Raw genomic sequence first — 26,478 nt, forward strand, 5'->3', positions numbered from 1 at the left:
AGATAAGAACAAAGAGCTCGCGACTTTCAATATATCCAGTTCAGTTTTTTACTCAAAACCCTTTCCCTTAATATTGTTGACTGACATGATTTTAATTTGCAGTTATAACCCTTTTGTGTGGATTTGCGTAAAAATGGGGGAAAAAAACGAAAGATAGACAGCGAGTCCAGAAATTTTAAAGAGCAATGGGGGCATCAATATTTCGTGACTTGGTCGAGTAATAAGGCAATGTGTATAAATTGCAGTGAAACAATATCAGTTCTCAAAGAACAGAATATATAACGTCATTATGAGATTAGACATTCTCTGTGATGCTCCATTCTTACCAGAAGCCAATGGTGAGAAATATACGGGTTTTTGCAACGCGGTTTGAAATCTCAGCAAATGTTGTTCAAGAAAGTAAATAATGGACAAGAAGCAGCTACTCGTGCTAGCTTCTGCGTGGCTCCATTAAGAGCAAAACTTGGGAAAGCATTTACTGACGGCGAATTAATAAATGATTTCATAATTGCAAACAGTTAACGAAATATGTTGAGAAAAAGGCTGATTGATTTAAAAACATCAGTCTGTCAGGAAACACTGTGGCCCGAATGGCAAATGATATTGCTGAAAATATATTAATGGAATTGTCTGAGAAAACTCGACACTTAGAGTGGTTCCCTTTGGCCCCACTACCCTGTGAAAAAACATTCTCCAAAATGAAATGTGCAAAAACTATTTACGGATCTATACTAATTGCAGTCGCTACTTATAATTTCCACTTGTAAACATGATCCACAACTATGAACAGTTGTAATTAGGAAGTTACAGCTGCATAAATCTCATTAATCGTAATTAAAATGCTTAATTTCATTATGTGAATTGCCCCTGTGTGTCACTTAGGTACTGTATATTTTCAGTAAATCTTGTATAATTAAATACTGTTAAAACATTCAGTTAAATTTTATATGTCAGTTAATGTTTATCTTAACTGGTCACAAAATAAGAGCAACTGGTTATTTTGCGTATTTTCAATAATTTGTTTCTGCTCAACCAGTATTTAGGAGGGAACACACGTGCAAAGCAGCTCTTCCGATTGCTGAGACAGTGTGGGTCACAGCTCCATTTGACGAATTAGTGCCGAGTTCAGGAAGTACGAGGGTTGCCCAGAAAGTTTTTCTCTGCTGAAAACACTGCTACGAATGCGAAACGTTACGTATGTATTATTTGAAGTCTCCTGAGGAGCGCGCCAAGTTTCCGTCACTGCCGGCAGATAGCGTGGCTGCAGGACATTTTCCAAATGGCGTCTGTAGGTGATGAACGTTACAAGCCACGTGTCGTCATTGAATTTCTCAGTTCAGAGAAAGAACGTGTAGGGAATGTACACAAACGCTTGTTCAAAGTCTATGGAGCATCTGTTGTCGACAGAAGCGTGATATCTGGACACTGGGGGCGAGGACATCAGAAGGCGGTTCGACGGAGCACCACGATTTGCAGCGTTCGAGGAGACCACCCACGGCTGACATGTTGCAGCGAACTGATCTAATTCGTGAGGACAGGCGCAGCATCTGTCCATCAGAAAAGGATGTTTGCACAGTGAAGCACAGGCGCTGGAGGTAGAACAGGATGGAGATTACGAGGGAAAAATAGGGTGTGTAGATAAATTCGTTAGGGTGTGTATTTCTCTTTATGTTCAAAAAAGAATCGTTGAAGAAAAAATGCGGTGCATAACTTTTTGGGCAACTCTCGTTGTTGTGTTCTGTCCACTCGTCTAATATTGGTGCCTAGGAAACCTGCTTTCTAGGGTCGCTAGACAACAGTTCAAGCAAGTCGTGTTAATGAATTTTTATTACAGTAAGATAAACGACAAAACTTCTGTGAAATGCAGAAGTGGCGCAAACAATGGGCGTAGACAAATAAAAGGTCTCTTCAGTATATAGGCCCTACAACTCCTAAGACACGTGAAACAACACATTTCCTAAGTCGCTGCTGTAGAGCTCGTAGGTTGGCTAGACTTCAACTAGTTCGCGGCCAGGCTACCAGATGCCGCTGCTATCTCGGTGTCGTCCTAGAGAGCGGTCGGACGTCGTACTATTGGCTGACGTCGTCTCACAGTCCTGTCTGCTCTGAAGTTCTTGACCGTCATGCCCGCTCTTGACGTTACGTCTGCACACTCGTAGTCAAGCCGTGGTCGATAGGAAGCGATCGTTCGACCATCCAGCTCTCATCTTCAACAAGTGTTTGTGCTCCACATTGGATCTAAGTGATCTCTTAATTCTCTTGGTTTTGATTTCATAATGAGGTGACAAAAGTCATGGGATAGCTATGCACGTATACATATGGCGGTAGCATCGACTGCAAAAGGTACGAAAGGGTGGTGCATTGCCGGAGCCGTCATCTGTACTCAAGTGATTCGTGTAAAAAGATGTCCGACGTGATTATGGCCGCATGACGACAATGAACAGACTTTCAACGCGAAATGGCAGCAGGAGATAGACGCATGGGACATTCCATTTCGGAAATCATTACGAAATTCAATAATCCGAGATCCAAAGTGTCAAGTGTGTGTCGAGAATACCAGATTTCGTGCATTGCCTCTCACCGCAAACCAAGCAATGGCCGGCGGACTTCACTTAACGACCGAGAGCAGCGACGTTTGCGGAGAGTTGTCAGTGCTAACAGACAAGCAAAACTATGTCGTATAACCGCAGAAATCAACGTGGGACGTACGGCGAACGTATCCGCTCGGACAGTGCGGCGAGATTTCACAATAATGGGCTATGGCAGCAGACGACCTATGCGAGCGCCTTTCCTGACATCACGACATCGTCTGCAGTGTCTCTCTTCGGATCATCACGATATCGGTTGGATCTTACACGAGTGGAAAAGTGTCACCTGGTCACATGAGTCCCGATTTCAGTTGGTAAAAGCTCATGCTAGGATTCGTGTGTGGTGCAGACCACATGTTGTTAACATGGCACTGTCCAAGCTGGTGTGAGCTGTCTTTACATGGAATGGACTGGGTCCTCTGGTGCAACTGAACCGATCATTGACTGTCATTGACTTGAAATGGTTATGTTCAGCTACTTGGAGACCACGTGCAGCCATTCTTGGATGGAATTGTTATGGATGACAATGCGCCATGTTACTGGGCGACAATTGTGTGGTTTGAAGAACATTTCCGGACAATTCGAGCGAATGATTTGGCCAGCCAGATCGACCGACATTAAGACCCTTGTAACATTTTATGGCACACAATAGATACGTCAGTTGGTGCACAAATCCTGCACTGGGAACACATTCGCAGTTAAGGACGCCTGTAGAAGCAGCATGGGTCAGTATTTATTCAGGGGATTTTCAACGACTCGTTCAGTCCAAGCCATGTCGAGCTGTTCAAAAGGAAGTGCGACACGATATTAGATGGTATCACATGACTTTTGTCATCTCAGTATATATAAAAAGTGGTCATTTGAATCTACTATCTGGATCTTGCATCTACATGATAATTGATAGAGTTGTGTGATTCATTTTAGACTCCTCACGCAGGCTCCAGTAAAGGTGCTGATTTTCGTGGGACTCTCATTAAGCCGCGCGGGATTAGCCGAGCGGTCTCAGGCGCTGCAGTCATGGACTCTGCAGCTGATCCCGGCGGAGGTTCGAGTCCTCCCTAGGGCATGGATGTGTCTGTTTGTCGTTAGGATAATTTAGGTGAAGTATGTGTAAGCTTAGGGACTGATGGCCTTAGCAGTTAAGTCCCACAAGATTTCACACACTCACTCTCATTGGTAGTTTCGGAGCCACCTTTATAATAAACTGACAATTTAGAGCATTCTATACAGCACTCGATTACTGCCTCACAACATTCTGAGCGTTTTCTAGTAAGTTCGAGTCCTAATAGGGTTGGTTTTGCTGGTATTCCTTAGCCTTTCATACATGTTGTTGAATTACTTTATAAGGAACGAGTTTTTAGTTTATCAAGTTATTTACTGTATTATTTTTCTCCTGTTCTAAATGTAACAATTGCCGTTCATCGTAGTCCAGCTGCATGCCGCTCTGTATCTGTACACCTAAATGACAGTATCAAATTTGAACTATTTCCAGCTCTTTCTCCTCCGACTTTCCCTCCGTTACCCAGGGTATTACACGTTTCACGCAACAGAAAACGGTTTTACACGCATACTCTGGTGCCGATGTAGATACACTTATCCAGCAACTTAACCTGGACGTACATTCTAGTAAGTTAAAGCATATTCAGTTACAAGACTAATTATCAGATTACGTTGATTCGAATATACAAGTAGCAGCCGTTACACACAAATTTTTCAGTTTTACTATCCAAGTAGTCTGTTACCGTGAGTGCATAGCCCAGCTACAGCAACTGACGCGGGCTTGTAAGTCCTAGTGTCTCAATGAGACGCGTAAGCTGCCATATACGAACTTTTTAGTGCGGCATGTGATCACCAAATGAGGGTCTAAGAAATTACTTCCTGAAGTTGAACCGTCCCTCATTAGACGCTTGTTTGCCACTCATCCGTGCTTTTAAGTAAACAGTGACGTCGCCTACAGCATTGCGGGACATCCAGTTTGTGTTTCAGGCTGGTACACAACGTCCAAGACTGAAGTGTAATGAACATGACGGGCTGGATGCAACTGTCCGCCCTCAAAAAGTTATTTTCTTGTCTTAATAGTTTTAGAACTCATCAGCGAGAGAACAGTTATTTTCAGAAGGCCAAGTGTCGCTCCTGTTGTAATTAGGGCCTCGAGAACGAAGTGCGTAATTCGGCCTATTGGTTGAAAGTCAATGGTACATGCCTTTCTGACGATGTACAAGCGTTGTCACCTTCGTTTCGTCGTGACTTTCAGCTTCATGCAATTTTCTCATTCAAACCTTTAAATTTAGAAGTGTAAATCCGTGGCATCTCAGTCACTTTCCCTGATACAGGCTCGCCAGCAGTGATTCTCAACTGGCATACCAATGGTTAGGCTCACCACAGCTCCGACCATTGGGGTTATAATGCTAGGGTATAAGGATTCCACAGTCGCGGCAGGGTTGTAAGTGGTCAAATCACGAGAAGCTATTACTGTTCTGCATCTCGATCTCTTCCCCAAATCGAACCTGGAAATGCTCGATTCAGCCAATCAGGTGTGGGCGATGGTACCCACTAAACACCTTATGCTCTTCAAACGTAGTTTCCCAGCTATCCTCAAGCCCACATTAACTACTGTCAGGGACAAGCAAGCTCATGTTATGCTGAAGGCTTCTGCAGTACCAAAATTTTGCAAGGTATGAAACATGCCCTTTGCCTTGAAGGATAGTAGCCTGGGGCGCCCAGACAACTTTGTTTGCATTTGTGAAGTCAAGTGAGCGGGTCTATGCCCAATAGAAGACGTCAGAATCCATGATTTTGGCAGAAATGCGCCTCTACCCATCACGTAAAAAACCACACCCATCTTAATTATCACATGACCAGCAATGCCATCCCCCTCCTACTGCACCAGACCTTCTCCAGAGAATATCAGTGTAGTATTTAAATAAAAGAATTACAGCATAGTATTTTAGTCTGAATTGAAGCGAAATCACAAGGCAGCCCCAGAGCAGGCGTCTTAGCTGTGCTAACACGTGTCCGAAGTACCTGAATTTTTTTGATTTAAGCCAAAAGAAATTACCAAAAAGGAAGTGCAAAATTCAATTTCTGTAGCATATATATGTATGCCACAATGGAGCCTCAAATAAATAATTTTCCGCCGCTAAATTGTTCTATGATGATTTTCAGGTATTACAGTGTTATTTCTAAATCGAAAATGTCTCCCAATATACATCAGAAAATCAAAAATGCAAAGTTTATGTCAAGTATTGCAATGTTATTTTCCTCAAATTAAATATTTTTCACGTCTAATTGTTCTGTGATGTTTGTCACATGTACATATGTCCTTTTCGCTTCTAAACTGCCTTGTAAAGTACATCAAATTAAAAATACAATGTTTACATCAAGTATGTAGCCTGTGCTAAACTCTAGGTTCATAAACAGTTAAATTTTGAACTCACATTGATTATGCCACAAATTCAACTTTTGAATTTCATAGCGTCAAGAATAATTAACCTGGCTGTAGTCCATTCTTAGGAATTCCGTACCAGGTTTCACTTGGGCTGGTATTGTGTTCGATGTATCAAATAATGAGTCGAAATATGCGTCCGTAAATAACATTTATTATGTAAATACACTTCACATTCACAGTTACAGTAACGGTCATCAGTCACACCTATTTTTCCAGTGGTGGCAACCTAATTCTGGTGGGGATTTAGAAAAAAATACGCATATTGGCAGTCACACGATCTATCTCAGTGTTAGCTTACCCTGAACTGCCTGCGGCGCCACTTAAATATATATTTAACTAGGCCACTCCCCATCGGTTTAGGGGATATGAGGTCTCAAAAACGAAGTAAAAATATGTACTTCATAGTAGAAGTAAACTGCCTGATGGCTAGCACTATTTTAATTTATATTAGTTTTTACGAAAAACAATTTGTTCTTTGTATACTACATTAAGAGTAATGTACAGGGTTTTCAGAATGAGATTTTCACTCTGCAGTGGAGTGTGCGCTGATTTGAAACTTCCTGGCAGGTTAAAACTGTGTGCCAGACCGAGACTCGAACTCGGAACTTTTGCCTTTCGCGGGCAAGTGCTCTACCATCTGAGCTACCCAGGCACAACTCACGACCCCCCCTCACACTTTCAATTCTGCCAGTACCTCGTCTCCTACCTTCCAAACTTTACAGAAGCTCTTCTGCGAACCTTGCAGAACTTTTTTTTTTTGGTCATCAGTCTACTGACTTGTTTGATGCGGCCCGCCACGAATTCCTTTCCTGTACTAACCTCTTCATCTCAGAGTAGCACTTGCAACCTACGTCCTCAATTATTTGCTTGACGTATTCCAATCTCTTTCTTCCTCTACGGTTTTTGCCCTCTACAGCTCCCTCTAGTACCATGGAAGTCATTCCTTCATGTCTTAGCAGATGTCCTATCATCCTGTCCCTCCTCCTTATCAGTGTTTTCCACATATTCCTTTCCTCTCCGATTCTGCATAGAACCTCCTCATTCCTTACCTTATCAGTCCACCTAATTTTCAACATTCGTCTATAGCACCACATCTCAAATGCTTAGATTCTCTTCTGTTCCGGTTTTCCCACAGTCCATGTTTCACTACCATACAATGCTGTACTCCAGACGTACATCCTCAGAAATTTCTTCCTCAAATTAAGGCCGGTATTTGATATTAGTAGACTTCTCTTGCCCAGAAATGCCTTCTTTGCCATAGCGAGTCTGCTTTTGATGTCCTCCTTGCTCCGTCCGTCATTGGTTATTTTACTGCCTAGGTAGCAGAATTCCTTAACTTCATTGACTTCGTGACCATCAATCCTGATGTTAAGTTTCTCGCTGTTCTCATTTCTACTACTTCTCATTACCTTCGTGTTTCTCCGATTTACTCTCAAACCATCCTGTGTACTCATTAGACTGTCCATTCCGTTCAGCAGATCATTTAATTCTTCTTCACTTTCACTCAGGATAGCAATGTTATCAGCGAATCGTATCATTGATATCCTTTCACCTTGTATTTTAATTCCACTCCTCAGCCTTTCTTTTATTTCCATCATTGCTTCCTCGATGTACAGATTGAAGAGTAGGGGCGAAAGGCTACAGCCTTGTCTTACACCCTTCTTAATACGAGCACTTCGTTCTTGATCGTCCACTCTTATTATTCCTGGTTGTTGTTCATGTTGTATATGACCCGTCTCTCCCTATAGCTTACCCCTACTTTTTTCAGAACCTCGAACAGCTTGCATCATTTTATATTGTCGAGCGCTTTTTCCAGGTCGACAAATCCTATGAAAGTGTCTTGATTTTTCTTTAGCCTTGCTTCCATTATTATCCGTAACGTCAGAATTGCCTCTCTCGTCCCTTTACTTTTCCTAAAGCCAAACTGATCGTCACGTAGCGCATTCTCAATTTTCTTTTCCATTCTTCTGTATATTTTTCTTGTAAACAGCTTCGATGCATGAGCTGTTAAGCTGATTGTGCGATAATTCTCGCACTTGTCAGCTCTTGCCGTCTTCGGAATTGTGTGGATGATGCTTTTCCGAAAGTCAGATGGTATGTCGCCAGACTCATATATTCTACACACCAACGTGAATAGTCGTTTTGTTGCCACTTCCTCCAATGATTTTAGAAATTCTGATGGAATGTTATCTATCCCTTCTGCCTTATTTGACCGTAAGTCCTCCAAAGCTGTTTTAAATTCCGATTCTAATACTGGATCCCCTATCTCTTCTAAATCGACTCCTGTTTCTTCTTCTATCACATCAGACAAATCTTCACCCTCATAGAGGCTTTCAATGTATTCTTTCCACCTATCTGCTCTCTCCTCTGCATTTAACAGTGGAATTCCCGTTGCTTTTAATGTCACCAAAGGTTGCTTTGACTTTCCTGTATGCTGAGTCTGTCCTTCCGACAATCATATCTTTTTCGATGTCTTCACATTTTTCCTGCAGCCGTTTCGTCTTAGCTTCCCTGCACTTCCTATTTATTTCATTCCTCAGCGATTTGTATTTCTTTATTCCTGATTTTCCCGGAACATGTTTGTACGTCCTCCTTTCATCAATCAGCTGAAGTATTTCTTCTGTTACCCATCGTTTCTTCGCAGCTACCTTCTTTGTACCTATGTTTTCCTTCCCAACTTCTGTGATGGCCCTTTTTAGAGATGTCCATTCCTCTTCAACTGTACTGCCTACTGCGCTATTCCTTATTGCTGTATCTATAGCGTTAGAGAACTTCAAACGTATCTCGTCATTCCTTAGTACTTCCGTATCCCACTTCTTTGCGTATTGCTTCTTCCTGACTAATGTCTTGAACTTCAACCTACTCTTCATCACATCAGAACTAGCACTCCTGGAAGAAAGAATATTGCGGACACATGGCTTAGCCACAGCCTGGCGGATGTTTCCAGAATATTTTCACTCTGCACCGAGTGTGCGCTGATATGAAACTTCCTGGCAGATTCTGTGAAGTTTGGAAGGTAGGAGACGGGGTACTGGCAGAATTGAAGCGACGGGTCGTGAGTCGTGCCTGAGTAGCTCAGATGGTAAAGCACTTGCCGCGAAAGCCAAAGGTCCTGAGTTCGAGTCTCGGTCTGGCGCATAGTTTTAATCTGCCAGGAAGTTTCATATCAGGGCACTCTCCGCTGCAGAGTGAAAATCTCATTCTGGGAACATCCATCAGGCTGTGGCTAAGCCATGTCTCCGCAATATCCTTTCTTCCAGGAGTGCAGTTTCGCAGAAGAACTTCTGTGAAGTCTGGAAGGTAGGAGACGAGGTACTGGCAGAATTGAATCTGTGAGGATGGGTCGTGAGTCGTGCTTGGGTAGCTCAGATGTAGAGTACTTGTCCGCGAAAGGCAGAGGTCCCGAGTTCGAGTCTCGGTCCGGCACACAGTTTTAATCTGCCAGAGAGTTTCAATGTATAGGGTGTTTCAGAGAGGACTTTACAACTTTAAAAATATTAATTAATTCATAGTACCTGCAAAGATGATTGTAGTGCCAATTTGTCGGAAAATACATGAGGTTCCGACTCGCGTAGTTCGCTAGTGCCAAATCGCACCGTAAGGAGCGCTAGCGGCAGCTGCGTTAAAGATGACTGCCTTCACTGGGCCTGAGCGTGCTAACTGTGTGTTTTGGTTTGAAGAATCGAAGTCGGTGACAACAGTTCAGCGTAATTTCCGTACCAAGTACGCTAAAGATCCTCCTAGTAACGTACAATTTATGAGTGGCATAAATGTTGTGTAGAAACAGGGTACTTGGTAGGACTTGCGAAATCGTCTGGTAGTCCAAGCACATCTGACGACGTCGTTGAGCGAGTGAGACAACGTTTTGCCAACAGCCATCCTAAATCGACCCGGCGTGCATCTCGCGAACTACAGATTCCACATACGACTGATTGGCGTGTGTTGAGAAACCGTTTGCATTTGAAACCGTAAGATTCATAAACGTACAAGCAGTAAAAGACACTGATAAAATTGCTCGCAAGAACTTCTGTGCAGATATGTTAAGCCGATTACATGAGGATGAACATTTCTTGGGCAAAATCATCTTTTCTGAGGATTCGACTTTTCACTTAAGTGGTAAGGTTAACGTAACATGTTCGTGATAGCTCTAAACTGAACGTTTTTTGGGCATTGAGCAAGAACAAAGTGTACCTGGGTATGTTACAACAATTTTTGATACCACGGATTGATTAGGACGACCAAGAACGAAATGTTTACCTGATGCAGGATGGTGCACCACCCCACTGCCTGGCTAGTGTTCAGGATTTTATCAGCGATCTCTTTCCAGGTCAATGGATTGGCCGTGATGCGCCAATTGCATGACCCGCCCGTTCCCCTGAGCTGACACCACTTGATTTTTTTTTTTTTTTTTTTTTTTTTTTACGGGGATTCATCAAGGTTATCGTGTTTGTGCCTCCTGTGATGGCTTTTCTACCTGAACTTAGAGCAAGAATTTATTCCGCTACTGAGCAAGTTACATTTGCAATGCTACAGCGAGTTTGTGAAGAAATTGACTTTCGATGGAATGTGTGCAGGATAACCAACGGAAGCCAAATACAAGATCTTTAGCTTAAGGTTAAAAAAAAAAAACTTGACGTGTTTCCTTACAAAATAACACTTAACTCAGCTCCAAATCTTCTCTCAATAAATCTGTATGAATTTTTAAAGTTGTAAAGTCCTTTTTGAAACACCCTGTATATGAATGTGGTAGAACCAATATATCTATTCCTTTCACAAATCGTTCTCCCATCTTAACAAAATAAAATAAACATAAATCTTATGAAATTTAAAATGACAGTGAAATGGTGTGCAAAATATCTCATCTTAAAGGAATGTACTGATGATTCTAGAACTATTCTTTGACTTCGCGAGTCTGTAACCATCCTCAGTTATGCAGAATTTAATGTTGGAATTAATATTTTATTGATAATACTTGAGCTAATGCGTTTAGTCTACATATGTTGGAGAAAAACATGTTTTGTTTCACATTATTCTTCAATGTAGTCATTTAACTGGATTTTTATATTGTCTAATAATTCGCACGACGATATCTGACACAGTTTTGGAATTAACAAAAGGAATAGGTGCCTCCTGAAATCTATTATCCTGTTGTGATCTTTAGACGTTACAGATCCTCAGTCCGTAGTAGCAAAATACAGGGCGCTGAATTTAAATGGTTTCTGAATTGGAAATATGGACTTTTTACGTGACTTCTACAACACAATTTCAGAAGTAGTGTATGGTATCTATAGAACTAGCAAGCCGTTAGAAATGTAGCGCTGTTGTTATAAACGTGTCATATGTATAAAATTATTGAAATTATGTATTATCAGTATAGGTTACGGTCAAACAGTTTGTTACTAATGGTTTGATCAACTTTCCTAAATGATCGATAGTCGATAATGAAGTTATGGGACAAGTGGCATAATGTTATTTTCCACACACACACGTATATTCGTCATAATTGGTTCCAAGACATGAATGTGAACCCTTAGTAAGTGCCACAATGCTATTTTCATGCCAAAACACAAGTGGCTAAAAAGTATCTTGCTTATCTGGCAGGTAGACTTCATATTTAGACTTAATGTAGACGATGTAGTAAAACTAAACTGACCAAGCTTTTGTTATAGTTGCTGTTACGATTTTAATTCGAAGACTGGTTTGATGCAACGCCCTACGCTACTGCAAATTGTAAAAGCCTCCTCATCTGTGAATAACTACTGCAAACCAAAAGTCATCAGAACCTGCTTACTGTACTCTCCTCTCGATTTTTCTCTGCAATTTTATCTCCTACACTTTCATCAAATATTACGCTGTTGACTCCCTGATGTCTCAGAATGTGTCCCACATATCAAATCATTCTTATTTTAGTCAGATTATGCCCCAAATTTTTCTTGTCCCTAGTTCTTACGAGTACTCTCTTACTAGTTATTTGATCCACCCAGATAATTTCGGATTTCTTCTGTAGCACCACATATAAAGAGCTTCTATTCTCTTTATGTCGGCACTGTATATTTTCACTTTTCACTTCTGTGCAAGGCTACACTCCACTCAAATGTCTTCATAAAAGACTTTCTAACCTTAAACTTATGTTCATTGTTGACAGTTTATTTTTATTAAAATATGCTTTTCTTGCCAATGCCATTCTGCATTTTGTATACTCTTTACTTGGGCTATCATCAGTTATTTCACTACACAAATAGCAAATATCATCTACTACTTCTAGTGTTTCATTTAGTAATCTAATTGCCTTGGCATCGCCTGATTTAATTCGGTTGCATTCCATTACTCTTGTTTTGCTTTTGGGAATGTTCAACTTATATCTTCCTTTCAAGACACTATCCATTTTGTTCAACTGAACTTCCAAGCACTTTGCTTTTTTCTGAAGTAACTGCAGTGATGAACTTCAGTTCAAACTCTATATTTTTCTTTGGCTTTCTTTACTGCTTGCTTAATGCACAGATTGAATAACTTAGGTGATAGGCTGCTGCCCCATTCTTATAACTGCAGAAAACACGTGTTAGCTGAAATACTATGCTAAGCAGGCAAGGACACTGTCAAATAGGCAATCTGAATTACTTCCAGTTAGTGGAACAATGTAATTAATTACGTTTTTTATGCCTACAGTCGCAGACACAATGCAACCTCAGATTAAATATTTTCTCGTCTAAATTGCTCTATGATGGTTGTCAATGTGTAGTATCAATTACATATCTAAAATATGTGAAGGATGTTTGCAAGTTTTTCTGTAATGCTTCATCTTACCAAGCACCATTATCCGGCGGACGATAATAATCACCGTGTTGTACGCCATAAAATTTTATCCATGTTATTAAAAGCCGAATATTTCTTTCTAAGTGCGTTTGAACTAGATGTACTAGAGATTACTTTCAAAACGATCCTCCGCGGAATGCTGCAATATTTACTAGTCGTAACTGTAGTGCCAAGGCTTTCTAAAACGTATTCTATAATCAACTATAAATTAACAGCAAGATCCTTCCAGATACGCGAAGTAAAAACGCACAGACACACACAAAGCAGCCAATAAATAAACGAATTGTGGAAACACGATTTTAGGAAGAGAAGAAGAAGTCATGTGAAGAATTTTTTATTTTGATGTGGCAGTTGAACTTAATATTTTCGTAATACATTAGGAGAAATTTAGCTATGATTTACCTTCATCACAACATGGCCATAGATGGTGCTGCGAAAACTCAGAGAAAAAACGTATGTCTGAAGGCGAATGAAAATTCAAATTTTGTAGCGAAATAAAATTATATTATGTTTCTTATTCATGCACCACAGAAAATTTACTTGCCTCTGTATATCACTCTATCTATCTGTATGTTTATCTATATCTCTCTTTAGCGCCTCTTTTAATAAGGAGACAACATACAATCAGCTACAGAGGAGTGAAAGGAGTACTGTGTTCCCTAGTATCTAACATCCCCCAGTATCTGACGTTCCCCAGCAGCTGAAATTTGCAACCCCCCTCCCACAGTGACTGACTCCCCCACACCCAGAGCAGCTCTCACTCCCCAGCTGCTGACACGAACTGCACCGCGGGGCGAGTTTTGAGTTAATAAGTCTCAACTTCCTGTCTACTTGCATTTGCCTGATGGGACAAGCCGCAGCATACAGATACAAGTCTCAGCTTGGGTAGTCGACGTCATGATTAGTCTTGCTGACATCTGCTCTTGCACAGTGATGCATTCCTCCGGCATCTCGTATTTTGCCGAGTATGGATCAATGATTATCTGCAGTTGAATACGAAATGATGACTTATTAGCAATTAGCCGTATAGCACGCGGTGGCTGCCTCACAACATTTCCAGTACTTTCTAGTAAGAAAAAGCGCTAATAACTTAGGTTTTGCTGGTACTCCTTAGCCTTTTGGAGATGCTGTTGAACTGCTTTGTAAGGAAGAAGTTGTTTTTACCTTATGAAATTATTTACTATATTATTTTTCTCCTGTTTTTAATTTAATAATGCCTGATAATTATAATTCGTCTATATGTTGTACCATAACTGTACACATAAATGACAGCATATCTCTACAGCACCGCAATTCAGCTTTCCCCACGTTTTAACCCTCCGACTTTATCTCGATTGCTTCTGTGTAATATGACAATATTTGTTATCAGCAGTAGCCATTGTTTGAAGGAGTCTTGTGAGTCTTGTCTACATCTTTTGGAAGTCTTCCTTAATTAGTACTTCCCACTTGACTTCTAGTTAGCTGCTTTTATTCATTTCTTGTGCCAGTATACATTTTTCACACACTCTCAGAGAAATAACGACAGTTGTACAGTAATTCTATTTATACTCGAAACGCGCGGTTGTGACGATTAATAATGACAATATATAAAGTTAAGGGTTCCCGGATATAAAAGTTAATCATAGTAGCTGTATGACATGGGTTGTCTGAGGATTATCTAGGCGCTATGCTTGTGATGCAGCCACCAAAAGCTGCTACTTCCCTAGAAGGAAATGCGTACTATTTCTTTTCTATTTATCCGTGCTGAAATAAGATATATTCTTTTTTTGTTAGCAAATGCAATAGCGATTCTCTTGGAAGAAAGATAGTTCTAAAAACCATGTGGAAATAGGTGTTGTTGTTGTTGTTGTGGTCTTCAGTCCTGAGACTGGTTTGATGCAGCTCTCCATGCTACTCTACCCTGTGCAAGCTTCTTCATCTCCCGGTACCTACTGCAACCTACATCCTTCTGAATCTGCTTAGTGTATTCATCTCTTGATCTCCCTCTACGATTTTTACACTCCACGCTGCCCTCCAGTACCAAATTGGTGATCCCTTGATGCCTCACAACATGTCGTACCAACCGATCTCTTCTTCTAGTCAAGTTGTGGCACAAACTCCTCTTCTCCCTAATTCAGTTCAATACCTCCTCATTAGTTATGTGATCTATCCATCTAACTTTCGGGATTCGAAGCTTCTATTCTCTTCTTGTCCAAACTATTTATCGTCCATGTTTCACTGCCATACATGGCTACACTCCATACAAATACTTTCAGAAACGACTTCCTGACATTTAAATCAATACTCGATGTTAACAAATTTCTCTTCTTCAGAAACACTTTCCTTGCCATTGGCAGTCTACATTTTATATCCTCTCTACTTCGACCATCGTCAGTTATTTTGCTCCCCAAATAGCAAAACTCCTTTACTACTTTAAGTGTCTCATTTCCTAATCTAATTCCCTCAGCGTCACCCGACTTAATTCGACTACATTCTATCATCCTCGTTTTGGATTTTGTTGATGTTCATCTTATGTTCATCTAAAGGGGTGACATTATTCATGTGTCCTAAAACTGAAACTAAATGAAAGTGAAACGAAAGAAAGACATCGGTACTGAGTGAATCAGTGCTTAAGCATTACGGCACTGCGCTGACGTGAATCGGCAAATGCAGCAGCGGTACGAACCGGGCACAGGCACAGGCGAGATGGTGATGGCCGCACACGGAGGAGCGAGGAAGGTTACCACTGCTGCGGCGGTTACCGCGGCCACCGCCAGAGGCGCCACTGGCGGGCGCGGCGGCTTCACGGCTGCGACCTGCAACAGAACAGGAGCGCGTCTCACTCGTCACGATGTGAGGACAAGGAGGGGTGCAGGATGAACAGGCAGGTTGTCACAGCAAACACAGGAATCCCGCGACAATCCCTCTTGCTTATCTGACATATTCTATACAGCCAAGCTAAGGGCACATATTGAGCTGTGGTGTTATGGTTTTGAGTAACATAGTCCCCTTTGTTCAAATTTCATCTGCAATACTACAATACACACAGATAACGATTAAAACTGCAATTCCACGGAAGACATCAAACAAAGAAATTTTTCTTACAGTGCGTATAACGTGTAGTAGGAAGAAGACATTATTAAATTTATACTCGGTTTGGCGTTATGCGGGCTAAGAGATACATTGTGGCTGTAACACCAATACCTATTTTCAATTTTGATTCTCGTAGAAGTAGCATCAGCTCTTGCTGGCGTGTAATAACATTGACTAACGTGGGGTTTACAGTTGGTGATTTCAGAGGCTGATCGAGTAAAAACCAAAAAATGGTTAGTGTACTCACAGTAGGAAACAGTGATATGATTGCCACCATGTGCCAGGCGGTCGGTAGTGTAAGTTCACAGACGGTGGAGGCAAGGCCGAGGTAGGAATGCGATGCTTAACCCTAAGACAATAAAAAACTGTCATAAGAAATTAATGGCAACAGGTGGCGTCTAAGATGCAAGTCATTGTGGAAGACGCTCAATATACAGATCGGAAGCCGATGTGAATATTATTCAGTACGTCTTTGACAGAGCCCTTCAAAGATAACAAGACAATATGCTAGGGAAAGGGTGAGCCCTACTCTCTCCCAACTATGCGTTTTCGTGAACTTCGCTGGCCGGCCGGAGTGGCCAAGCGGTTCTAGGCGCTACAGTCTGGAACCGCGCGACCGCTACGGTCGCAGGTTCGAATCCTGCCTCGGGCATGGATGTGTGTGATGTCCTTAGGTTAGTTAGGTTTAAGTAGTTTAAGTTCTAGGGGACTGGTGACCTCAGCAGTTAAGTCCCATAGTGCTCAGAGCCATGTGAACCATTTTTGAACTTCGCTGTCTATCTGTGGTTTCCCGCCATTGTCGCGGTTACGTCGTGGTTCTTCTTCCTTCTACTGCTGAAATTTAGCCGCTATGCGGTGCAATAAACTATTTTGGTCGACTACGATTTGAGTGCACCAGTGGAATTTTCCGTCTTGTGGCCGTTAGTATTCTGGTTACCTGCCCTGGGCACTGACGTAAAATCAAGCTGTGTTCTTTTGAGCGAGTTAACCATGACTGTGTTTCAAATTCAAATGTAGCAGCGGAATTCTGTGCCTAGTGGCTGTTAGTGTTCTGGTTATCTGCTCTGGACACTAACGCAATTTCAGGCAGCGTCGTTGCCTCACCTGTTGTCGCTGTCCAACATGGTGTGTAATTTTGACAGCTAATACGTACTCCATTGTGGAGTATCACGTTTGTAACATTGCCGGTTGGGGTTCTCATGTACTGATTGGCAGGAAGCAATTCGTTGTGTCGGTCGGTCTGTGGCTGCCCCCTGGTTGGGTTCCGACGGATCAAGTGTAGCTGGGCTCACCACCCGTCTCGCCTAAGTGAACGAGGTCAGACCGAAGTCTCTGGAGGCTTTCTGAGTGCCACCCGTGTTTAATTATTTGTTGTCAGCTATTTTAAATTTTAGGCTCATGGTTATTGTTGTTTCTTAAAATTTTGCAAAATTAATTTTTAAATTTACCTTTCGTGCTTAAACACTGCGGCCTTCTGCCTTTAAAGATTGCGGTAATATACTCTGAAGTTTTGAAATTTAGTTGTGGCTCTCATCCGTTTGTGTTGCACGTTGCACATATTGCCTTTAGGATTTTAAATGATTTTATTGCTATCATGAAAGAAGGTTGTATACATGGAAGAACCCTGGAGATACTAAAAGGTATCAGATAGATTATATAATGGTAAGACAGAGATTTAGGAACCAGGTTTTAAATTGTAAGACATTTCCAGGGGCAGATGTGGACTCTGACCACAATCTATTGGTTATGACCTGTAGATTAAAACTGAAGAAACTGCAAAAAGGTGGGAATTTATAGAGATGGGACCTGGATAAACTGAAAGAACCAGAGGTTGTACAGAGTTTGAGGGAGAGCATAAGGGAACAATTCACAGGAATGGGGGAAAGAAATACAGTAGAAGAAGAATGGGTAGCTTTGAGGGATGAAGTAGCGAAGGCAGCAGTGGATCAAGTAGGTAAAAAGACGAGGGCTAGTAGAAGTCCTTGGGTAACAGAAGAAATTTTGAATTTAATTGATGAAAGGAGAAAATATAAAAATGCAGTAAATGAAGCAGGCAAAAAGGAATACAAACGACTCAAAAATGAGATCGACAGGAAGTGCAAAATGGCTAAGCAGGGATGGCTAGAGGACAAATGTAAGGATGTAGAGGCCTATCTCACTAGGGGTAAGATAGATACTGCCTACAGGAAAATTAAAGAGACCTTTGGAGATAAGAGAACGACTTGTATGAATATGAAGAGCTCAGATGGAAACCCAGTTCTAAGCAAAGAAGGGAAAGCAGAAAGGTGGAAGGAGTATATAGAGGGTCTATACAAGGGCGATGTACTTGAGGACAATATTATGGAAATGGAAGAGGATGTAGATGAAGATGAAATGGGAGATATGATACTGCGTGAAGAGTTTGAGAGAGCACTGAAAGACCTGAGTCGAAACAAGGCCCCCGGAGTAGACAACATTCCATTGGAACTACTGACGGCCTTGGGAGAGCCAGTCCTGACAAAACTCTACCATCTGGTGAGCAAGATGTATGAAACAGGCGAAATACCCTCAGACTTCAAGAAGAATATAATAATTCCAATCCCAAAGAAAGCAGGTGTTGACAGATGTGAAAATTACCGAACTATCAGTTTAATAAGTCACAGCTGCAAAATACTAACACGAATTCTTTATAGACGAATGGAAAAACTAGTAGAAGCCAACCTCGGGGAAGATCAGTTTGGATTCCGTAGAAACACTGGAACACGTGAGGCAATACTGACCTTACGACTTATCTTAGAAGCTAGATTAAGGAAAGGCAAACCTACATTTCTAGCATTTGTAGACTTAGAGAAAGCTTTTGACAATGTTGACTGGAATACTCTCTTTCAAATTCTAAAGGTGGCAGGGGTAAAATACAGGGAGCGAAAGGCTGTTTACAATTTGTACAGAAACCAGATGGCAGTTATAAGAGTCGAGGGACATGAAAGGGAAGCAGTGGTTGGGAAGGGAGTAAGACAGGGTTGTAGCCTCTCCCCGATGTTGTTCAATCTGTATATTGAGCAAGCAGTAAAGGAAATAAAAGAAAAATTCGGAGTAGGTATTAAAATTCATGGAGAAGAAATAAAAACTTTGAGGTTCGCCGATGACATTGTAATTCTGTCAGAGACAGCAAAGGACTTGGAAGAGCAGTTGAATGGAATGGACAGTGTCTTGAAAGGAGGATATAAGATGAACATCAACAAAAGCAAAACAAGGATAGTGGAATGTAGTCGAATTAATTCGGGTGATGCTGAGGGAATTAGATTAGGAAATGAGACACTTAAAGTAGTAAAGGAGTTTTGCTATTTGGGGAGCAAAATAACTGATGATGGTCGAAGTAGAGAGGATATAAAATGTAGACTGGCAATGGCAAGGAAAGCGTCTTTGAAGAAGAGAAATTTGTTAACATCGAGTATAGATTTAAGTGTGAGGAAGTCATTTCTGAAAGTATTTGTATGGAGTGTAGCCATGTATGGAAGCGAAACATGGACGATAAATAGTTTGGACAAGAAGAGAATAGAAGCTTTCGAAATGTGGTGCTACAGAAGAATGCTGAAGATTAGATGGGTAGATCACATAACTAATGAGGAAGTATTGAATAGGATTGGGGAGAAGAGAAGTTTGTGGCACAACTTGACCAGAAGAAGGGATCGGTTGGTAGGACATGTTCTGCGGCATCAAGGGATCACCAATTTAGTATTGGAAGGCAGCGTGGAGGGTAAAAATCGTAGAGGGAGATCAAGAGATGAATACACTAAGCAGATTCAGAAGGATGTAGGCTGCAGTAGGTACTGGGAGATGAAGAAACTTGCTCAGGATAGAGTAGCATGGAGAGCTGCATCAAACCAGTCTCAGGACTGAAGACCACAACAACAACATTGCTATCTTAATTGAATTTTTGATTTTTTAAGATTTCTTGTTGGCCTTTTGCCGTTAAAGGTCTATGATAATATATTCTCAAATTTTGGAAATTAATTGTGTCCCTCAGCCATTGGTATTGCGCCTTGCGTATGTTGCTTTTGAATTATTTTATTGCTATCTTAATTGGAGATTTATCTTGTTAAGATTTCTTGTTGGAGGCCTTCAGCTGTGAAAGAGTTGATAAATTACAATAAATGACAATTAGAAGCAGAAACTGACCTCAACCCTTGGCCCTTTCCACAATCCTATTACCTGTTCTGCCCAGCGGTTTTGGCGGGCGTCTCAAACGGATTTTCATGTCACACGGTAATGACCATTATAAAAAGGGAGCTATTCTTTCGATCTTGGAAGCCAGATTACGCGCAACAACTATTCAACTATTTCACGAGGACTGCAACAGTAGACTGGAATTTTGCGAGATTATGCTTGTTTGGAAAGATGATTATCCCGATATGCACGACAGTGTCCTGTGGCCAGGTGAAGCAGTATTTCAAGTTACGGTGCACAATACTGGGAGATGCTTCGAAAGCACGTATGGCTCCTGATTCAAGAATGGGAAAATAAAAGGGTATTTCTGTTCATGCAAGATGGCGCTCCACCCCACTACGCAATTGCAGTGAGCGAATGGCTTGATGACAATTCCACTGGCAGGCGGATTCGTCGCTGGAGATTGACAGAAAGGCCTTCCTGCAGCCCTGATATAACATGATGCAACTTTTTCGACTGAGCTAAGTAACAAGTCCACAAATCAAAATCAAAAGAAGTTAGCAGTCTCGAACAAACTATCCATGAGGATACAATAATGTATTCAATGGAAGTAAAACTATCATAAGTTGTATACTTGTTTTTTATTGAGTGATCGCAACCGATTGCCTCGATCGCCAATGCAGAAGTTGGAGATAGCTGCTGCGTAGAAAGATGTTGTCTCCTATGAATGCGATGCTCTGTTACCTTCGTGGATGACTATTTCGGACACTTGTTTCCTTCTGTAGTTCATTTTTCTTGTGGAACCCTCTAAAGTCTCCAATTTTTTTCGGTATATAGGAGAAAAATAAACTGCAAATTGAAACCTGTGCTTGAAGCCGTCATCCACCGAGTCAAGATAGCATCGCTTTCACAGGAGACAAGGCCCGTCTACGCAGCAGCTAGCTGCATCTTCTCCACTGGCGTTCGTGGCAATGAACATTGCGAGACGTTCAGCTTACGATCTGTCAGCGTACAAGGTCACATTCACTGCGTACAAGGTCACACTCAAGAAAGCCTCTGCAACCATCCGAAGTGTGTTGCAACATTTCTGGGACACCGTGTACCAGAAGCGATCAAAACGTTTCCCTTCGAAGGTCACACTGATCCCTTGCCTACATGTCGGTGCTTATATACCGACATCGGAGTCGCGCTAGGTTTCATATACGCTGCAGCAAATCCCTCAAAGGGAGACATTTTTATCGCCCCTTACATTAGACGGAGCTGCTACCTCTGGCAGCGAGAGTGATCCTAATCCAGCTGAACCTCGAGTCCAAGGGAGATTGGACGACAGCTATAGGTTGTTGATGTTGTTGTTGTTGTGGTCTTCAGTCCAGAGACTGGTTTGATGCAGCTCTCCATGCTACTGTATCCTGTGCAAGCTTCATTCTCAGTACCTACTGCAACCTACATCCTTCTGAATCTGCTTAGTGTATTCATCTCTTGCTCTCCCTCTAAGATTGTTACCCCCCACGCTGCACTCCAATATTATATTGGTAATCACTTGATGCTTCAGAACTTCTCCTACCAAACGATCCCTTCTTCTAGTCAAGTTGTGCCGCAAATTTCTCTTCTCCCCAAATTCTGTTCAGTACCTCCCCATTAGTTATATGATCTACCCACCTAATCTTCAGCATTCTTCTGTAGCACCACATTACGAAATCTTCTATTCTCTTCTTCTCTAAACTATTTATCGTCCATATTTCACTTCCATACATGGGTACACTCCATACAAATATTTTCAGAAACGGCTCCCTGACTCTTACATCTATTCTCGATGTTAAAAAACGTCTCTTCTTCTGAAACGCTTTCCTTGCGATGTCCAGTCTACATTTTATGATTATATGCTCCCTATTTCGACCATCATCAGTTATTTTGCTCCCCGAATAGTAAAACTCATTTACTACCATAAGTGTATCATTTGCTAATCTAATTCCCTCAATATCATCTGATTTATGTCCTCGTTTTGCTTTTGTTGATGTTCATCTTATATCCTCCTTTTAAGACGCTGACGATTCCTTTCAACTGCTCTTCCAGGTCCTTTTCTGTCTGACAGAATTACAATGTTATCGGCAAACCTCAAAGTTTTTATTTCTTCTCCATGGATTTTAATTCCTACTCCGAATTTTTCTTTTGTTCCTTTACTGCTTCCTCAGTATACAAATTGAATAACATCGTGGATAGGGTACAACCCTGCTCACTCCTTTCCCAACCACTGCTTCCCTTTCATGCCCCTCCACTCTTATAACTGCCATCTGGTTTCTGTACAAATTCCAAATAGCCTTTCGCTCCCTGTATTTGATCCCTGCCACCTTCAGAATTTGAAAGAGTATTCCAATGAAGATTGTCAGAAACATTCTCTAAGTCTACAAAAGCTAGAAACGTAGGTTTGCCTTTTCTTAATCTAGCTTCTAAGATAAGTCGTAGGGTCAGTATTGCCTCACGTGTTCCAACATTTCTACGTAATCCAAACTGATCTTCACAGAGGTCGGCTTCCACCAGTTATTCCTTTCGTCTGTAAAGAATTCGTGTTAGTATTTTGCAGCCGTGGCTTGTTAAACTGATAGTTCGGTAATTTTCACATGTGTCAACACTCTTTGGGATTGGAATTATTATAATCTTCTTGAAGTCTACGGGTATTTCGCCTGTCTCATACATCTTGCTCACCAGATGGTAGAGTTTAGTCAGGGCTGGCTCTCCCAAGGCTATCAGCAGTTCTAATGGAATGTTGTCTACTCCCGGGGCCTTGTTTCGACTTAGGTCTTTCAGTGCTCTGTCAAATTCTTCACGCAGTATCATATTTCCCATTTCATCTTGATCGACATCCTCTTCCATTTCCATAATAATGTATTCAAGTACATTCCTCATGTATAGACCCTCTATATACTCTTCCCACCTTTCTGCTTTCCCATCTTTGTATAGAAATGGGTTTCCATCTGAGCTCTTGATTTCATGCAAGTGGTTCTCATTTCTTCAAAGGTCTTTTTAATTTTCCTGTAGGCAGTGTCTGCCTTAGTTCTAATGATAAATGCCTCTAGATCCTTACATTTGTCCTCTGGCACCCCTGCTTAGCCATTTTGCACTTCCTGTATCTCATTTGAGTCGTTTGTGTTCCTTTTTGCCTGCTTCATTCACTGAATTTTTATATTTTTTCATTTCATGAATTAAATTCAATATCTCTTCTGTTACCCAAGGCTTTCTACTAGTCCTCGTCTTTTTACCTACTTGATCCTCTGCTGCCTTCAGTGTTTCATCTCTCAAAGCTACCCATTCTTCTTCTACTGTGTTTCATTCCCATGTTAATGTCAATCGCTCCCTAATACTCTCTCTGAAACTCTCTATAACCTCTGGTTCTTTCAGTTTATCCATGTCCCATCTCCTTAAGTTCCCACCTTTTTGCAGTTTGTTCAGTTTTAATCTACAGTTCATAACCAATAGGTTGTGGACAGAGTCCAAATCTGCCCCTGTAAATGTGTGACAGTATAAAACCTGGTTCCTAAATATGTGCCTTACCGTTATATAATCTACCCTTCCAGTATTTCCAGGCCTCTCCCACGCATACAACATTCTTTCATGATTCTTGAACCAAGTGTTAGCTATGATTAAGTTATGCTCTGTGCAAAATTTACCAGGCGGCTTCGTCTTTCATTCCTTGCCCCCATTCCATATTCACCTACTACTTTTCCTTTGCTTCCTTTTCCTACTATCGAATTCCAGTCACCCACGATTATTAAATTTTCGTCTTCCTTTACTATCTGAATAATTTGTTTTACTTCATCATACATTTTACCAATCTGTTCGTCATCTGCAGAGCTAGTTGGCATATAAACTTGTAGTACTGTGGTAGGCGTGGGCTTCGTGTCTATCTTGGCTACAATAATGCGTTCACTATGCTGTTCGTAGTAGCTGCCGAGAATTCTTCCGGGTTGTATGGCCGTGGTCCTTGGAACTCTTCTGTCCCTGACGTTTCATTCAAAGCTACGTTGGACATCTTCGGATGTGATCCTGGTTATGCTGAGTTTTGTCGACGATATGTTTTTGCGTGGGGTCCGCCTTCAGCAAAAAAGTTTTGTTTGCTGTCCCAGACATGTTTCACTGCAGTTGCAACATCATCAGTGCTTTTTTTTTATTGTTATGGCTGTTTAACAATAGGAATGTTCTTTAGTGTTTAAATACATGTAAATATTAGTTTATAAATCATAATTACAGATTTTTGAAGAGAACATAAAATTATGTATCCATACCTTCTTTCCACATGGTGTGGTTTTCCTGCTGTGTTACATTTTTACAGTGTCAGTTTTGCGTAAATATTTTGCCTACATCAAGTTGTATATAGTTGCAGATGACAAAGTGTAAAGAAGAACTGACGTTCTAAAAACGTAACACAGCAGGAAAACCACACCGTGTGGTAAGAAGGTATAAATAAATAATTTTATGTGCTCTTCCAAAATCTGTAATTACGATTTAGAAACTAATATTTACAGCAAAGAACATTCCTTATGTTTAACAGCCATAATAATAAAAAAACCACTGATGATGCTGCAACTGTAGTGAAACATATCTGGGACAACTAGCAAAATTGTGTTTTGCTGAAGGCGGACCACACCCTGTTTTTCACAGAAAGTCGAACATCTTGCCCCATTTTACATGCCCAAACGGTATTTCCAGTTCGACAAATCCTATAAACGTTTCTTGAGTTTTCTTGCTTATTGTTCGGCAAAAGATCAGCTGCAACTCCGGCAGCTTTCACCATTCTACAAGAAATGTCCTTACTTTTCAGTATTATGTTACAACAAACTATAGTTTACCATGACTGGAGTAACGAGGTATCTATTAATTCTAACACAGTATTTTTTAAACACATAAAACTAAGAGCATAAAACTAAGAGTTTAGCAATAGAACAATTCAGAACAATAAACTGTTAACATAGTCTTGTCTTATATTTGAAATAATTTGTGCGTATAAATTACAGATATACTATGTTTCCTGAAAAAGAAACTGGGACCTTTACACGAGAGATCTCTATATTATGAAACTCTGACACGAAATTCAAGTTCAACGCAGAAAGTGTGACGAGCAAAGCTAACGTGTTTGTTGCTCGTCCGCCACGCTCTGGCGCGGTCGTTTCACTGCTCTCTTTCACAGCCTCTGGGCTGAAGACGCCGTGACCGACCACTGCTGCATCCAGTGGCCACGTCGTATACACTCCAGGTGAGGTACGTGTGTGTGTTTTACGAAGCGATCATTTGCGAAAGAATTTTTTAAAGTTTTCTTAAGTATTGCAGGTGAAACCGCTTTGTAAAGATCCGACAGCATTATCGGTTCCTTGAAAGATTCATCTTTACGAATGAAATGTTTTAGCAGGTACACAGATCAGCGGTTCCTCGTTTCTGTAACCGTCCTCTCTCCTCCCCCTCCGCCTCCCCCTTCTCTCGCCACCTGGTTTTGATGACAGTGCAATATAGACTTCACATGGGCTTCACAAGCCAGGGAAAAAGAGGGGAAAAGGATAAAATCAACTTTAAAGTAATGCCTTTATTTTCTTAGATCTTTACATCGATATCTACAAATTTATTATTCTTTTTAAAGACATGTGTGTTGCTCATGAGCATAATCATGTATTAAACGGATTAATACTAAAGTATATGTCTGAAAAGCCTATCGTAGAAATCCATGTCCACATGAGGGATGACAGACATTTACAATCACAGAACACAATGATAACAGCTCTTGTAGTGAATAGTAATGTAATGTAAGACCGCAACAATTTTTGTCTTGCACTAAACGACAGTCAGAATCAATTTGGTCTTTGAACTTTGGGACACAGGTCTGACTAATGACATTAGCTGGCTGTCGGATGTGATCCAAGACGCTGCTGCCATCAGAGTAGCCTATCAAAGAGTTGGGCGAGCGGTGCAGCGCTCTATTGTAAGTAGACGTTCAGCGGGTGGACGGTAAGGAACCTCTTGAGGGCACGAGCTATTAGCGTTTGCACTGCATGGATAGGTCATGGATTAAATCCTCAGACCTCTCATTGACTGAATTGCCAAACTGAAGAATGTGGTAAGAGAATACGTTCTCGTAGCCTGTGCTAGCGGACAAAATTATGCTCTGCGAGAGACGTTCCAGAGTTACAGAAAAGTCTTTGGAACAATGTTTTGTCAAATTACTTACTTTCTCTACAATAGGACTGATGAATGACGCGCAATTAAATCCATATCCGCTGGTAACAGAGATTAGATCATCGCGCGGTGATAAGTTACGGAATTATTTGCAGCTACGCAAATAGTGGTAAAGGAATGTGACACTCAAATGGTTCAAATGGCTCTGAGCACTATGGGACTTAACTTCTGAGGTCATCAGTGTCCAAGAAC

The 26,478-nt window shown here is 41.2% G+C and overlaps 1 protein-coding gene across 1 annotated transcript in view; it reads right to left on the reverse strand.

Moving 5' to 3' along the window:
- LOC126481083 (loricrin-like) overlaps nucleotides 1–26,478 on the reverse strand; it is a 78,311-nt gene that overhangs the window by 31,514 nt on the left and 20,319 nt on the right. The window contains exon 2 of the mRNA XM_050104581.1: nucleotides 15,515–15,644. Within this exon, the coding sequence (XP_049960538.1) occupies nucleotides 15,515–15,644 (130 nt within the window). The remainder of the gene's footprint in view (nucleotides 1–15,514; nucleotides 15,645–26,478) is intronic.

The sequence above is a fragment of the Schistocerca serialis genome, chromosome 5, assembly GCF_023864345.2.
Source record: "Schistocerca serialis cubense isolate TAMUIC-IGC-003099 chromosome 5, iqSchSeri2.2, whole genome shotgun sequence".
In the NCBI taxonomy this organism is placed as follows: domain Eukaryota; kingdom Metazoa; phylum Arthropoda; class Insecta; order Orthoptera; family Acrididae; genus Schistocerca; species Schistocerca serialis.